The sequence below is a fragment of the Pelophylax lessonae genome (assembly GCF_965119305.1).
Source record: "Pelophylax lessonae genome assembly, chromosome: 9".
Classification (NCBI taxonomy): domain Eukaryota; kingdom Metazoa; phylum Chordata; class Amphibia; order Anura; family Ranidae; genus Pelophylax; species Pelophylax lessonae.
The window spans coordinates 52,656,748-52,674,208 of record NC_138776.1 but is presented as its reverse complement, the minus strand read 5'-3'; the positions used below and the strand labels follow the sequence as shown (position 1 = coordinate 52,674,208).

The 17,461-nt window shown below is 43.1% G+C and overlaps 1 protein-coding gene across 1 annotated transcript in view; it reads right to left on the bottom strand.

The window, feature by feature from the left end:
* Window positions 1-17,461, bottom strand: part of VWA2 (von Willebrand factor A domain containing 2) — a 97,887-nt gene that overhangs the window by 60,558 nt on the left and 19,868 nt on the right. Inside the window, exons 2-4 of the mRNA XM_082267952.1 lie at window positions 7,634-7,689; window positions 3,234-3,308; window positions 1,260-1,393 (exon numbers count right to left, since the gene is read on the bottom strand). Coding sequence (XP_082124078.1) covers window positions 1,260-1,393; window positions 3,234-3,308; window positions 7,634-7,676 — 252 coding nt within the window. The 5' untranslated portion in view covers window positions 7,677-7,689. The remainder of the gene's footprint in view (window positions 1-1,259; window positions 1,394-3,233; window positions 3,309-7,633; window positions 7,690-17,461) is intronic.

Below are 17,461 nucleotides of genomic sequence, written 5' to 3'. Positions count from 1 at the left end.
AAAAGCCCCAGCGTGGACGGGGGGGGTCGGTCAGGATGAGTGACCTGGCAAGAGGGGGTGCCTGGGGGAAGGAGGGGATCCCAGGGGTCAGACCGTGCAAAGGAGGGGTCCACATCCACCCCAAAACCCTCCAGGGGGAGAGGGGGGGCAGCTACTCGCCATATCAGGAACCAGGCGGGCACTGCTCCAGACAGAACCCCTATCCATCGAAATAGGGGGGCTGTTGGCCAGGAGGAACACAGCAACTAAGGCCGAGACCCGGTCGTATGCGACCTCGCAATGCGTTTAACTCGCAGGCCAGCCCCCGTCCAGTGTGGCTATGTCGCGGCCGATCTACCGTGGAGCTGAGGTTTGAGAGTGCTCGCTGGCCAGACTGGGGTGACCACTGGATCTAGTTTATCCAGTCTGCCGACCAGTCCGGCACGTGATTGTAAACCAGGAGAAAAAAAAATCTATCTAAAAGAAAAAATTGCCAGGACCTGAGATCCCAGCAAGGAACTAGGTCTCACTCCTGACTAGGCAGAAAAAAAAGGAAGTACCTATAGCAGACTGGTAGAGTATACCTCCTGGGACTGTCCATAGGCGTAGTCAAGTTATTTTTCTGTCTAGTTTAGGGGGCAGTATAACCCAATGGTCAAGAAGATGAGGAGCTGTGTCCGTCAATGAACGTAAAAGAAATAATGAATCAATTTTGGAATAAGGCTGTAACATAACAAAATGTGGAAAAAGGGAAGTGGTATGAATAATTTCCGGTTGCACTGTATACGATAGTTTTTAGGCGCTCTAAGTTTTGCACAAACCAATTAATATACACCTATTGGGATTTCTTTTAACCAAAAAATATGTAGCAGAATACATACTGAAAAATGGGCTGGTCATGAAGGGGGTAAATCTTCTGGAGGTCTAGGGGTTAAGTGCCAGCAGCATCTACCACGCTGCCCAATTCTTTTCTCTGCCTGGATACAACTGGATTGGCAGCGCTGGCCATGGTGCGCTCATGGTTATGGGCAGCTTTAGTAGGAATTCATAAAATCCACACAGTCCACACCACTGTTCGGTGAGTCCTCTAACTACTGCCTTCAGGAAGATTATAGCAGAGATGATGAGTGTAAAGAAACATCAGTAAAGCTCACAGCAGTGATTTTCTGAAAGCGGCTACAAACATATCAGAAGCAGCGAAATACACAATTCTGTGGATAAACTCTACAGCTAATTATGATCAGGACACTAATAAGAGAAAGTACAGATATGGCACTGACCCGATCTGCGCTGACATTCAGAGCGTCACACAACCTCACCGCAAAGTGCTTGGATCGTTCAAAGCTTCCTTTGCCTATACTATTCGAGCCATCGAGCAGAAAAAGGATGTCCAGAGGGGCCGAACAGAACATTCCTGGAGGATATGGGACAGACATGGAGTCAGGAAACAATTAACAGAGGTGACTGCAGCTGCAAATAATGAATACATTTATTATATGTACAGAAATGTGAGATTCTGTAAATTTTATGTCTTAGGCCGGGTTACACCCTGTCTATGCACATTTTTACTTCATCTTTCCCTTTTCTTTATTTCCTTCACAAACACCTAACCCCTTTCCTAGCAGCCCATACTTGCCTTACTTTTCCATTCATGGGCAAATATAGGTTTTCTTAAATTCTGTGCATAAAACAAATGGGGGTTTATGTATCACATGTTTAAAAGCAGTAATGTATATGTTCGGTAATTTTTCTATATTACAAACAGATACATGACTTTTATAACCATGTTGTAATTTCTAAAACATAAGGGTAAGACTGCAGTTTGGGTGGCCTGAAAAACAAAGTGATGGTAATGTATGGCAGCTCTTAAACAGCAATTAACCTCTTGTTGGCTGAGTTAAGTCAAAACCCACAAACTGGAGAATGAAGTCATCATGGCTTCAGGTATCGTATGACTCACCGCTGTGTCATGGCTCCTGTACCAACATGTCAACTATTATCACTAGAAAAAGACTCAGATCATTATACTCCGCATACAGAGTCCAAGACCCCCCAAGGTACACACAAAGAGAGACAGGATTAAGGACAGGCCTCTTCTGACCACAGGACTGGTCTGACCAGTTTCATATATCGCCAATGACGGTAAATACAACTGTTGATTAAAGATGTAAACCCAGTCACTAAAATGTAATTTAAGCTTTAATATGCTAAAGGAAATCAAGGCCACAACAACTTAAAACAAATAACTGGGTGCAAAAGAAAGTATAACAAACCCCCAAAAAGTCTTTTAATTCATTAGTGGTAAACAAGTCACGTCTGAACATGTAAGACCTTTACAAGATAATTTAGAGTGGGTGACTGGGGACAAGGAGCAGGGAAGTTAATTATACACCTTATTTAACTCTGTGTATACAAAAGAAAATGGAGGCGCTCAAGTCTATAATGAGTATAGTATTGACATGACTCCCAAAAGAACCCCAATGGCTCAAAATGGATATGGACCAGAAACATTTAGGCAGAGTAAAGGTGAAAAAAAACACCTGTCACAAGTAAAATACACCCATGTGTCCTCAAAGAGTTGATCTCTGTTATTTCAAAGCCATGGATTTTAATTTTTAGAGACTCTAGAATGAAAGGTATAGTCCCACTGAATTGGTGCAAGGAAAGTGCAGTGTCTATATTTAAAAAGGTATCAAAGTCTTTACCAAACAACTACAGGAATGAAGGAGTGCTCTTCGCTGTGATATTTTATTCTGAGAGCAGGACTTCTCTGCTGCCAGAATACACTGATCAGTGCTGCAGCCGATTGGATGCATGATTAGACTGAACTCAAATTTTCCAATCACAAGGTCAACTCCTCACAAACGTGAACGGCTGCTACAGACGGATGGAAATTCGTCTGTCCCTATTGTGAATCGGCTGAATTTTCAATCAATCTATGGCTAACTATAAGCAGAGAGCACATGAAGTTATCAGCTTACAAGATAATTTAGGCGGAACTAGAAGGTATTTTTTGCACTAATTAAACAAAATAATTTCAATGGTATATTTAACAGATCAAACAGGAGCAAATAGGAGGAAGTTTATTGGTGGGGCATGAGCGCCTTTACAGCCAATCCAAGCTTCATTACACATGCAGGTCTCCTGATCGCCCTCTGTACAGGAAGACATGGGGAAATGTTGCCCTGTTATTGAAACTTTTCTGATGACATCACTTCAGCATGGAAGGAGGTTTATAATAGAAAATTCCTTACTTTGTACAGCTGTGGAGACTTTTGCTGCTATTTCGGGACTGATTTGAAGCTCTTGGACACCAAGACATGGTAACGCTGTGTACAAAGAAACAAAATATAAATTAGCAAACATCCATGTTGTAAATCAACCTTTCATACAAACTCTGGCTTTGCAATTTTTTTTTTTTTACACATTTTCTCTCTTATATCTCTCGCACTGCGGTCTAACGCAAAGATCTCCACTGCTGTCCCGAGACCCAGCTGTGCTCTGTACAAATAATCTTGCTGTGGAGGACAGGAAACTATTACTTATGTGTAGATGGCAGTTGCGCTACACATGCGTTGTGTCACGCAGTGGAATTTTTAGATTCTCCTCATAACATAGAAGATGACTCTTCTTGACCCTCCACTATCCAGATATGTTTGTCATCAGATTTACACATTGTTTCCCTGCATCTGTAACAATCTGGGCTATTTCAAGAAGATTCTTCAACAGTAAAATCTTCAATAAGCAAATTCTTATTGAAGAATTTATCTTCATGGTCTACAGGGGATCTTTAGACAAACTACAACACAACCACCTGATTTTTCACCTCTGGCCGCCCATGTGAACAAGCTCTGATTAGTATGTATTTAGGCAATTCCTTTTTTTCTTTTGGTTTTGGGTATAATAGGGAAGGGTAAAATCACTGCACATTTATTTTTGCTTTTTGTGTCCTATTGGGGAGATTTCAAAACATAACAGGAAAGAAGAGGAAATTGCTCTTAAGATAGGGGAAATTTCTCTTAGCAGCCTGGAACAGGTGAGCTCTCAAAATGTTGGGTTTCCTATCGCTTTTAGCCCCAGGGGCAATGATCACTAAGACAAAAGGGGGTGAGAATCCCTTCAAAAGGGACACAGACCGTGGTAAAACCTGACTAAGGGTCTAACTCTTCTACACTTTAGATATAATATAAATGGAACCTGTTGTAAGAGAGATGTAAAGGCTGACATCTGTCGGAAAGTTCAAGTTTCCAGGTTGTAACACTGACCCTTTAGAAAATTATGAATAAAAGGGACCTTAAGCCCAGATGGTCAGCATGATAGCTACTAGCTTTTTCAGCGGGAGACCTACTTTTTGAGGGCTGGTTTACACCATGAATTGCACAGAAGCGTTCTGTGCGTTCCACATGTGATCCAGGTGCAGTGCGATTTCATCCTATTCATTTAAATGGACTGAAATCACACCGGACCACAGCAAAAGTGGTGGTTGCACTCCCATAAAAAATGCACAGAAACCAGATTGCATAATAATACTGTATCATGCAATCCAGTTATGGCAAACGCACTGTTTGGGGTGCTATTAGAACATTTACACTCTCTACAGATTGCAACTGCAGAGCGTTTTGAAAGCAGTGTGGGAAACGCATACAGAATGCTGGCTTCCTGCACTGGCCTTTGAAATGAAGAACAGAGACATTAATACAATAAAGCATCTCAGATCTGGAGACGTACAGCTTCTAAGTTCTACTATAAACACAATATTTCACCCAATACAGTATATCTAAAACCCAATGCATCACATCTTATATTGCAAACTGCATCATGTAAACATTTCAGAACACCTAGTATTGGGATGATCGCTGTCAGTAATGGAAAACCACGCCTCCAAGCAAAACATATAGGTGGTCAGTATTTTAGATTTGTATTGAAGAACTACAGTTAGGTCTATATATAACTGGACACAGGCACAATTTTATTTTTTTTCAGGTTTTTACCAAAACATATTCAAGCTATAGTTACCTAATGGATATGGGCTGAAAGTGCACACTCAGGTTTAATTTGAGGATATGTACATTCAAATCAGAGGGAAGGTTTAGGAATTACAGCTCTTAAGAATAGCCACCCCCCCTTTTCCAAGGGACCAAAAGTAATTAATTGGACAATTGAATCAAAACCTGTTTCATGGCCAGGTTTGGTCTACTCTCTCATTTCTTCATCAATTAAGCAGGTAAAAGGTCTGGAGTTGATTTTAAGTCTGGTATTTGCATTTGGAATCTATTGCTGTGAACCTACATCACACGTTCATAGAAACTGTCCATTGTAAGGCTTCAAAAACAAAACAAATATTTCAGAGAGATAGAAGCTACATTAGGAGTGGCCAAATCAACAGTTTGGTACATTCTGAGGAAAGAACAACCCACTAGGGAGCTCAACAATATAAAAAGGCCTGGACATCCATGGAAGACAACATTGGTGGAAGATCGCAGATCCTCTCGATGGTAAAGAAAAACCCATTCACAACATCCAGACAAGTGGAGGACACTCTCTGGAAGGTGGGCGTATTATTGTCAAAGTCTACAATCAAGAGAAGACTTCACAAGAGCAAATGCAAACGGTTCATTATAAGGTACAAACCATTCATAAGCCTGAAGAATAGAAAAGCCAGATTAGACTTTTGGTCCATTTACATTTTAGCCCCTGAAAATGGGGGGGGGGGGGGGGGGGGGCAGTGTATAAAAATGGTTGCAGTTCCTAAAATTTGTACTTGATATTCATGTTCAACAAATTGGATTAAAGCTGAAAGTCGACAATTCAAATTAATTTGGATTGTTTTGTTTTAATTTTATTCTGGTGGCATACAGAGCCAAAAGTATGTAAATTGTGCCCATGTCCAAATATATATGGACCCAAGTGTATTGTCAGTATCACGTTATATATCTATAAAAGGACTACGCCCCTTTAAAAAGGTAAACATATAGGAGCTCAGTACCATATTATATTTCTTTAGAAGGACTATGCCATTTAAAGTTAAGTATATACAGTGCCTTGAAAAAGTATTCATCATACCCCTTGATATTTTCCACATTTTGTCATGTTACAACCAAACATAAATGTTTTTTATTGGGATTTTGAGTGATAGACCAACGCAAAATAGCACATAATTGTGAATTGGAAGGAAAATAATAAATGTTTTTCAAAACTTTTTAAAAATAAATATGTGATAAAAGTGTGGCGTGCATATGTATTCAGCCCCCCTGATTTAATACTTTGTAGAACCACCTTTTGCTGCAATTACAGCTACAAGTCTTTTTGGGTATCTCTCTACCAGCTCTGCACATCTAGAGAGTGACATTTTTGCTAATTCTTATCTGCAAATTAACTCAAGCTCTCTCAGATTGGATGGAGAGCTTCTGAACAGCAATTTTCAAATCTTGCCACAGATTCCTAATTGGATTTAGGTCTGGACTTTGACTGGGCCATTCTAACACATGAATATGCTTTGATCTAAACCATTCCATTGTAGCTCTGGCTGTATGTTTAGGGTTGTTTTTCTGCTGGAAGGCGAACTTCCGCCCCAGTCTCAAGTCTTTTGCAGACTCTAACAAGTTATCCTCCAAAAATTGCCCTGTATTTGGCTCCATCCATCTTCCTATCAACTCTGACCAGCTTCCCTGTCCCTGCTTAAGAAAAGCATCCCCACAACATGATGCTGCCACCACCATGTTTCAGTGCTCAGTACCAGATTATACTTTTATAGAAGACTGATGTTGGAAGGTAGCACTCAGGTGAAAGTTGCTAGAAAAAAAACTATCGGGAGAAAAAATAGGGCTCAAAGTCTAGAGGGCTTGGGTTTGATGAACACAAATCAAGAATATCTACCCAAATCTTTACAAGTTCACGTTTACAGTTTCTGTGAGCAAAACTATACTGTTCAAATCGTAAAGTTTTGTTCAAAAGTTGGAGCAATTCCTTTACAGAGGGAGGGGAGTCTATAGGATTCTAATATCATAAAATTAGTTTGAACTAGGGCTTTCAAAATGACAAGTTTCTTTTACAGCAATAACCACCCATGTCGTCCCACACCACACTGGTGAGAAGTGTATAATTCCCCTGACTTAGGCTGCCCATACATGAATCATTTTATTTCCTGCCCACTGTTATTGTATTCTTTTTTTTTTCTGTGTTATTGTATTCTGACAGCGAGGACTTTTCCGCGGTCAGAAAACACTGATCAGCGATGCAGCCAAAAGGAAAAATTTTCAAACAAGTCGGTTCGAGAGAAGTCCATCAATAGATGGATGGAAATTCAATCGGATGGTTCCTGGTGAACCAGCTGAGTTTCGATCCATCTATGGACCGCTTTAGTCGTGAATTCTAGAGACATGTATGTCTGTTTCTATAGATCTGAATCTTGTAACCTACTACTGTCCTTTCTACCCCCTCTGAGCCCATGTGGGCCTAAAACACGACCTAACTTCCAGAGTCTGCAGTCTGCCTCTACCCAAAGCTGCTTTTATTACCACCGTGATAAAAAAGGCCTCTGTCATGTGACAAGTCCTAGTCTGTCCTGTGGGTAGCCAGTATACAACACATGTGCGTTAGACATTAAAAATATACAAACAACCGAAAGAAAAGGTAATACCAACAAGATACATACCACAGCTGAAAAGAAGAATGATACGACTTTGTAACAACTTCATTCCATAAACAGACCTACAAGATGGAATAATACATATCAGAAAATGCAGTTACACAGTAGTTAGCACATCTCGTAATTATATTGATAAATAAGTCGAATGTCAAAAAATATTACAGCATTGAAAAGTATTTTTAAACAATTAAATTTAAAAAATAAAATCTGTTATGTGTAAGATAACTAAAACAACATTTTTTCACTATTTTTTCCTTTTGTCATCTGATAAAAACAACATGTAGAGTTGTTATCAGATGACAAAAGGAAAAAATATTGAAAAAATGTTGTTTTAGTTATCTTACACATAACGGATTTTGTTTTTTAAATTTAATTGTTCAAAAATACTTTTTAATACTAATAATTTTAGTGCCAGATCTGGCACTAAAAAAACCCCACTAACCTCTTATTTATTGGGACCTTCTTCTGTAAAGTTGTTAAAATAAATACAAAACAAAAAAAAAAACAGGGACCATCACTTGGCCTTCTTGCAGCCTTCTGGGGGACCTAAGCATCCCAAATCTTGCAGAGTGTGATTTCTTTCACCTCTCCCCTCCGCAAAAGTCACTTCTGACAGGTTATCCCAAAACCAAAGAATCTTGGGAGATGACCCACCCTCCCTCCAGCACATAAAAAGAGATTGACAGCCTCAGCTGCATGTTTCCCTATGAGGCTGTGTAGAAGGGGGTGTGTCCAATCTCTCCACTCAGGTCTCAGGTTACACTCAGTTCCTATGCTGTGTAATAATATGTGATATCAACTCCCTACCCCCTGCCTTTTGGAGCTGAGAAATAGACTTTTATATGTGTGCTTTACACGACTGTAGAGGAAAGAGTGTTGTGGTTAAACAGGTACAACTTTTGTAGGAGGATTTTTCACCTTTGTGGGTCACCAGAAGCTTGTCACTTTAGTGGGTTACAACCAGTTTAAGTATGTTTTACCATTTGTTTTTATTTTTAGGCTAGTGATTTTACATGAAGGGGGGGTAACCTCTTTTTGCACAAGGCCTGCAAAATAAAAGCCTTATATGTCCTTCAAAAATGTAAAACTGATCTAGGTATGTAAATTATACAGTTATCGTCAACCTAATCAATGCATGCTAAAAAAAATGGATTTTTGTAAAATCTTACCGTAAAATCCTTTTCTCTTAAGCTCATTGACAGACGTAGTCCTCCTTGATTAATATCAACTCGGGTTATACTGCCCTCTACAGGAGTAGGACTAGACAGGAAAGAAAACGTTCTGGCCACACCCTAGGGGCAGTCCCAGAGGGTATATCCTCTCACTTCCTGCTACAGCAAATCAGTTATGTCACAAAGCAGTGTTTAGAGAATTTAACCCAACCCAACTCAAAAACAGAGGGGCGGGTACTCAATGAGCTTAAGAGAAAAGGATTTTACGGTAAGATTTTACAAAAATCCATTTTTCTCTGTCGCTCATTGACAGACGTAGTCCTCCTTGATTAATATCAACTCGGGACGTCCAAAAGCAGTGCCACAAATGAGGGGTGGGAAAATGGAAATCAAAATCCAATCTAGAAGGCCCAACCGGTGCCAACTAGAAGTTTAAAAGGCTCATCAAACAAAAGATAAGACTCAACAGAAATTCCAACGGAAAAAAACCCCAGAGGTAGACCACCGGTCTCCTCAAATTGTGGTCTGCAAAACCTTGCGGGCCAAATGAGGCATCCACCGATGCCATCACATCAACTTTATAAAATTTTGTAAAGGTATGCACCGACTACCAGGTAGCCGCCTTGCACACCTGGACCACTGACGCCTGATGGCGGTAGGCCCAGGAAGTACTGAGCGCTCGAGTGGAGTGCGCCTTAACAAGGAACGGAGGATTCCGACCCTTAATAGAATAAGCCTGTACCACCGACTGTCTAATACATTTGGAGATAGTCGCGGCAGATGCAGGCAACCCCTTTCTGGGGCCATCCGTGATCACAAAAGTGAATCCGTCTTACGGAACGGTTCCGTAGTCTTCAGGTATACCCTGATTGCCCGTACCACATCCAAGGAATGCAACGCACATTCCCGAGGATGACTGGGCTTAGGACACAAGGAAGGTAGCACAATATCTTCATTCAGATAAAAGTCTGAAAACCACCTTAGGAAAAAAGGATGGCTTCGGATGAAGAACTACCTTCTCCCTATGAATCCCCAGATATGGGGAATGACACAATAATGCAGCCAGTTCTGACACCCTGCGTGCAGAAGTGATAGCCACCAAGAAGGCCACCTTCTGGGATAATGTAAGCAAGGGAATCTCCCTGATATTTTCAAAGGGAGGTTTCTGAAGAACCGACAACACCAAATTAAGATCCCAGGGTGGTAAGGGCGCGCGCACTGGCGAAGCCAAGTGCTGCACCTCCTGGATGAAATTCCGCACCAAGGAATGATTAGCCAGAGGCTTCTGGAAGAAGATTGATAACGCTGAAACCTGACCCTTGATAGTGCTCAAGGATAGTTTCTGCTCAACCCCCTTTTGCAGAAAAAACCAAGATTCGGGTCACCGAATAGGTACGTGGGGGAAAACTCCTACAATTCACACCACGCAATGCAAGCCTTCCATGTGCGATAATAGACTTTGCTGGAAGTCGCTTTTCTTGCTTTAGAGTAGGAATAACTGAAGCTGACAATTCCTTGTCCTTCAGTACCTGGGTCTCAATGGCCAGGCCGTTAAAGCCAGCGACTGTAAAGCACGACGGAAGATCGGTCCTTGAGACCGCAGATCCTCCCTGAGAAGTAGTCTCCAAGGAGCGTCCGCGACTAGTCTTGCCCAAGTCGGCGTACCCGGCTTGACGAGGCTAGCCCGGAATTACCGTGATAACTGGAGTTCCCTCCCCCTCTATCCTGCGGAGAAATCTCAGCAGTAACTTGAGAAGGGGAAAGACATACAGTAGCTGATACTTCCCCTACGGGGCGCTCAGCGCGTCTGCTGCGTCCGCTAGAGGATCGAGGGCGCGAGCCCTGTTGAGCCAACCTGCCAACAGATCCATCTCCGGGGTGCCCCAATGAAGGGACAGCTGGAGAAATACTTCTGGATGAAGAGACTATTCCTCTAGATCCAGAATCTGACGGCTGAAATAATCTGCCTGTCCACCCCCGTGATAACTATCGCGGAGAGAACTGGAACAACTGTTCCCCCAATAAGAATGTTGGCCACTTCTATGGCCGCCAGGGCACTCTTGGTTCCCTTTGGTGATCGACATAAGTCATGACCGTGGCATAGTCTGATTGGAACAGAACCGGGCTGCCCTGGAGCTGCTCGGTCCAGTAAATCAGAGAAAGTCTGATCGCTCTCAGTTCCAACACATTTATCGGTAACCTGGAATTTATCAGAAGAAATTACTTCCCCTGGCTGAGCATCGGAGACCGAAGCCACCAGACCAGAGCCTCCCTGGTCCGCTTACTCAATCGGATCCGATTGTCCAGGGAATTGGGATTCCGATTCCATATGGGAAGAATCTCCTCTTTGGAGAATTCGGGTATGAGACTGGGCAAACGGTACTGCCTCTAAGGAGGCGACCATCAACCCCAGCCAGTTGACGGACAGCAACATACGAATCATTGACTGAATCTTCTGGAGTTTCTCCGCATGGAGAAACACTCTTGCCAAGGATGTATCCAAAATTAGGCCCAGATAATTGGGATAAATGGGAACCAGGGATGATCTTTGGGAAAAGCAACGAAAACGCTGATGTCCTGCGAAGATGGGGATATGAAGATAGGCACCCTAAATGTCTATGGACGCCAGGAAATCCCCCTGATGCAGGGAGGCCACCACTGTATGGATGGACTCCATCTCTTCCAAGACCAGAATTGGACGCACCTAGCCCTTTTTCCTGGGCATTGTGAACAGGTTCGACTAGAACTCCTCCAAGGAATGGGAACTACCACTGCTTGTTGCATCAAGCTGTCCCCCGCATGTTGGAATATTGGAAGGGAAGAATCGCACCGGTGGAAGTGATCGAAACTCGATCTTGTATCCCGACCATATGACCTTGCGAACCCCTTTATCTGGGATTCTGGAAAGCCCTGGATCCGGAAACCGGTGAAGACGTCCCCCCACCCTAGAGATGGGTGAGGTCCATTCTGTCAATCCCACGGGATAACAGTGGCTTTATTTAGTCTGGAAATCGGTGAGTCCACTATTGGTGGTACCGTCCATCTTTGTAATGAGGGATTCCTCAAAATGATAGCACCTAGCAATGCGTTTGGAAATAGCAGAGGCTCGTTTACGGACGACCCCATTTGAGCAAGGGAAACCCTTCATAATTTTGGTAGGCTTGCTAGTACCAAAGAAGGAATATGAGTCTCCGCTACCTCTGCACGTGTAACCTCAAGATTTAAGGTTTCCCGGACAGACACAACTGGTGCTTCCACCAACGCTTCTTGTGCTATGGCGGAGGCAGACGCGTCCTCCTCACTGTCTGAGGAGACCGTACCTGAGACAACAACCCCAGAAAAAGGGGCTGCAATGACCAGCTCAGAATCCGTATCTGAAGTATCAGATGACCTAGGGGTAGGCGGGGGTCGCTCTTCTTGACCCCCGTCCCTGACAGGCTACCTCCACCCGGGATACCAAAGACTCCAAAACTGCTGATAATGCATCATCACAAATGGGGTACTGGAGGGTCCTGCGGCCACCCCGAGAGGATCAGGTGGGGATACATGTGTGGCAGGGTTCATGTAACAAGACACTTGCCAGCAAACACAAAAAAATTAATTGCAAGAAAAAAACATTTTTTTTTTCTTAGTCCCCCAGCGCAATACCGCCCCTCAGTCTACCTGCTTGGACCCCTCAGAAAGAGAGCGAGAGAGAGAGAGACCCCAAGCTCACCTGATGCACAGAAGTTTCTATCAAATTGCTTCCAGCACTGTCTGTTACAGACAGGAAGTCTTTGGCTTGCTTTCCCTGGGCCAAGGAGACGGCTCCGCCCCTTTACACGCCTTCCGGCGCCTCCCCATAGCTCCTCGAGGTGTTTGGTCACCTCAAACATGGCCGCCCCCATGCTGGAGACACGAGGCTACGCCAATATGGCGGCCTCGTGCGATCTGCAAAACAATGGCGGCGGCCTGTGTAGGATAGCGGCGGCTAGCAGCGGCCTGCGGGAAGTATGTATTCGGCCTGGCGGCCTGCGGGAGTGCCTTGGCCCCACAAACTTCACCCTCCGGTGGTATAGAACCCTGGCGGTCCGTGGGCCGTCGGGAGGCTGTGCAGCCCGTGGAAGTGACCGGTTGCTGGAGGAATGGCGATCTGGACTGCAGTAACTCAGGCACCTGTATACACACTCTGACAGGTAGGATACCTTCTACTTCAATAGTAATACCCTTTTGTACTGCCACTGACTTCAGTCCCCTTACAGTCTTACAATGACTTTAGATTGTCAGCTCCCAAACCAAGCCTCCTGGTTACTATTCACAAACAATCACACTCAAATTGGGGGATCTGTGACCTGTTATAGGATAGAGGGAAGACCCATCCTACCATCCCAGAGAGGGGCCCGCGTCCACCACAAACCCGACAGGGGGAGAGGGGGAACATTCTACTCACCATACCGGAACCAGGCGGGCGCCAACTCCTGACAGAACCCCTCTCCACCGGGGTGGGGGGGCTGTCGACCAATACGGACGCCGTGACTCTGTTGGTCATTGGCGTCCAGGCGAGACGTTTAACTCGCAGGGTCAGTCCCCGTCCAGTGGGACTATGTCGCGGCCGACCCAGCGCGGAGCTATGGCCTGCACGCGCTCGTAGGCTGAACTGGGGTGACCACTGGATTTCAACATCCAGCCCATCGCCCAGTTCCAGCTTTCTTGCTTGAAGATCTCACAGGAACACTGGAGAAAAAAGCTGTCTAAAAAAAAAATCTTTCTAAGAAAAAAATCCTGCCAGGACCGAAGATCCTAGCAAGGCATCTAGGTCCTTACTCCTAACTAGACAGAAAAAAACTGATTTGCTGTAGCAGGAAGTGAGAGGATATACCCTCTGGGACTGCCCCTAGGGTGTGGCCAGAACGTTTTCTTTCCTGTCTAGTCCTACTCCTGTAGAGGGCAGTATAACCCGAGTTGATATTAATCAAGGAGGACTACGTCTGTCAATGAGCGACAGAGAAATACTATTATCAAAACTCCTGTTTGGTCTAGACCAGGTATCTCCAAACTACGGCCCTAAAGCTGTTGTGGAACTACACGTCCCATGAGGCATTGTAAAGCCTCGTACACACGCATCGAAAATCGGCAGGGAATTTTCGTCCGACGATCGATCTGCCGATTTTCGGCTTGTTAGTATGATGCTTTCGACAACCGACTCCGACAATTAGGCCGAAAAAAAATCTGGTGTGCAGGCTATAAAATTTTTGTCTGGCGTCAAAACACGGCCGATTTTCGTGCAGTCAGTACAGATTTCGACAGGGAAAAATCTGATGAGCAAGTCTGGGCATGCTCAGTGAAGAAAGAACACAAAGAAAGCAAACCAACATATGACATCACTTCTGAAGTAGAATTTTGTTGGGCGAGAAAATTTGTGTGCAGTCTAGGCAGATTCCAACCAACAAAACAACTCTGGACAAAAGACGGACGATCGGTCGGCCGATAATCATTGCGTGTACAGGGCTTAAGACTCTGATATTCACAGACATGACTAGGCGGGTTGGGAATTGTAGTTCCTTAACAACTTGAGGGCCATAGTTTGGAGACCCCTGGTCTAGATTCTAGTCTAGAGGAAAGACAACTATTATTGCTTTCAGACCCCAAATGGCAATTGAATTACCCTTCTACAATGCCTTTTTTTTTTTTAAATAACTAACACTTTTAACTTTTTTTCAGAAAGTATCTATACGTCTTTAACCAGCTCTGGACTGCCCACCGCATATATACTGCGGCAGGGCGTCCCAGCTGTGCAAAATCACGTACATTTATATGGTTTGTGCAGGTGATGTAGGGGGCGCACGTGCGCTGCTGGACCACCGCTCCCACTGAGATTGGACACAGCAGAAGTAAATCAGGGGGTCCAGGAGCCTCAATGGGACCCGCCGTTTGTTCGGAGGAATGACAGAACGGCGGTCTGCCTATGTAAACAAGGTAGACTGCTGCTCTACAGGGATTAAAAGAGAAATCTTGTGTTTCAGCTAAGCTGAAACACAGATCTCCCCTTTCCTCCAGGGCCGCCACTCCCCCAATACAGTTAGAAAGCACTCCCTAGGAGCACACTTAACCCCTTGATTGCCCCTCGTGTTAACCTCTTCCCTGCCAGTGTCAATTATACAGTAATAGTGCATATTTATTTTTAAGCACTAATCCCTGTACTGGTGTCACTGGTCCCCAAAAAGTGTCACTTAGTGTCAGATTTGTCTGCCACAATGCCGTAGTCCTGCTAAAATCTCTGATCACCACCATTACAAGTAAAAACAAAAAAAAATAAATAAAGTCCATAAATTTATCCTTAAATTTATAGACGCAATAACTTTTGTGCAAACCAATCAATTTACACTTATTAGGATTTTTTTTTTTTTACAACAAACGTAGCAGAATACATATTGGCCTAAATTTATAAAAAAAAAAATTTGATTCTAAAATTTAGTTATTGTGAATGTTTTATAGCAGAAAGTAAAAAATATTGGGTTTTTTTCAAAATTGTGGTTCTTTTTTTTTTTGTTTATAGTGCAAAAAATAAAAACCGCAGGGGTGATCAAATACCACCAAAAGAAAGTTCTATTTGTGGGGGAAAAAAAGCCATCAGTTTTATTTGGGTATAGTGACACACGACCGCGCAATTGTCAGTTAAAGCAACGCAGAGCCGTATCAAATAAAAAATGGCCTGCTCAGGAAGAGGGTAAAACCTACAGGAGCTGAAGTTGGTTAAACAGTTCAGGTTATCTGCAGGACCGGGTTCTGATTGCACATTTTTATAGCTCTTACAGGCAGAACTAGGTCAAGGGAAAGCAGAGAGGAATTTGTGTGCTTCTAGGAATGTTGTATTAAGTCTATTCCTATGTCAGCCTGGGGTCACTGGTCCCATGTACTCCGAGGAGGTCAGGCAACTGTGTACAGCGGCTTCCTGTCTACACTGTACATTTCCTAATTCAACAACACACTTGAATAATGTCCGTAACGATGGGCTTTTTTTTTCTTTGTACCAACAATTCATTTTTTTTTTTTTTTTGACAAGCTTACCTGGGTCTAACCACTTTTTTCTTAGTCCAAGTAGTACTGATACAAAAGGGTTTAGTAAAATGTTAAGGCATTTTTACCCTCACTAACGGTCCGATGTCGTCAGAATTTTTTTGCTAAAAGCGGTACATTGTTTGCATGGAAATAGGTTTTATATTTTTGGCCTGTAATTCTTAGGAATAAAAAACAAAAAGAATCCTGCGCTAAATTAATAGTGATGATGATAATGGTTGTGAGAGCAGCTGGTACACTTGATCTATAGAAATCAAAAACTTAAAATACAAATAGTGCAGCGCTAACATAATAAATTGTGAACATGATATTGCATAAATTTGACCATGAATCATGCAATAAAGAAATTCAGCAATAATACACAAATATATATCATAAGTGGTGCAACACTAACTTAATATAGTGTAAACCATAAATGCATAAAATTATGAACATCAATTGTGCATTAAGGTGAGTAAAAGTCCATATGAAAATCCAAAATAAATTGCACAGGTCCCAGAATGGACAATGATAGAGAGGAGGCTTGAATCCCAAGGAGGTGATGCAGCAGGAATACACCCGTGACAGATATATAAATGGGCTGCTTACCAGAAGCCAAGGCCCCCAAATTAATGGACAGGCCACACACGCTAAGATGTAACATCGGTATGCTCCTTCCTATGGAAACCAGAGCAAAAGGATATGTCTCCACCAAACCTTTTTGTCAAAGCTCTGGGCAAACAAACCACCATGTGTATGGGGAAGAGATAAAAGAACCCATAGCGTAATCCAGTTTAGGTAAACCAAAAGAAATGTATGGTTGTTTGCCCACTATCACGGGTGTATTCCTGCTTGCTGCATCACCTCCTTGGGATTCAAGCCTCCTCTCTATCATTGTCCATTCTGGGACCTGTGCGATTTATTTTGGATTTTCATATGGACTTTTACTCACCTTAATGCACGTTTAATGTTCATAATTTTATGCATTTATGATTTACACTATATTAAGTTAGTGTTGCACCACTTAGAATATATATTTGTGTATTATTGCTGAATTTCTTTATTGCATGATTCATGGTCAAATGTATGCAATATCATGTTCACAATTCTTAGGAATAACCCACTTAAATTTGTCCAAACAAGAGCCTAGTAGACATCTCGGGTACGATAAAGTTTAACACGAATCCATAAATTATAATACCCTCCCTAGCGGTATTCCGAGTGTGGCTCGGGGTTAATATAGAGCAGTGTTCCCCAACCCCCGGGCCGGTACCGGTCCGTGGATCAAACGGTACCGGTCCGCCCAAAGAACATTTCTATTTTAGAAAAAAAATAAAAAAAATTTCATTTTGTGCAACCTGTAGGGGGTAAAGTATGCCTGGTGGACCAGTTTAAATTGGATTAATCAGTCCGATAAAGAAACCAATGAATGGAAGGGAACGTCCCATATATCGTTCCAGTTGTCATCGTCAAGATCTGGGATGTCACGTTGCCACCTGGCCCTGAGTCCCTCTAGGGCAGGCAGGGATACTAGCATCAGGTGAGATAAAAACCCGAAAGGTAGATTTTGTCACACATTCAGATCTTAGCACCTCCTCTAGTGTTGATTGTATAACCTGAGGAAGGG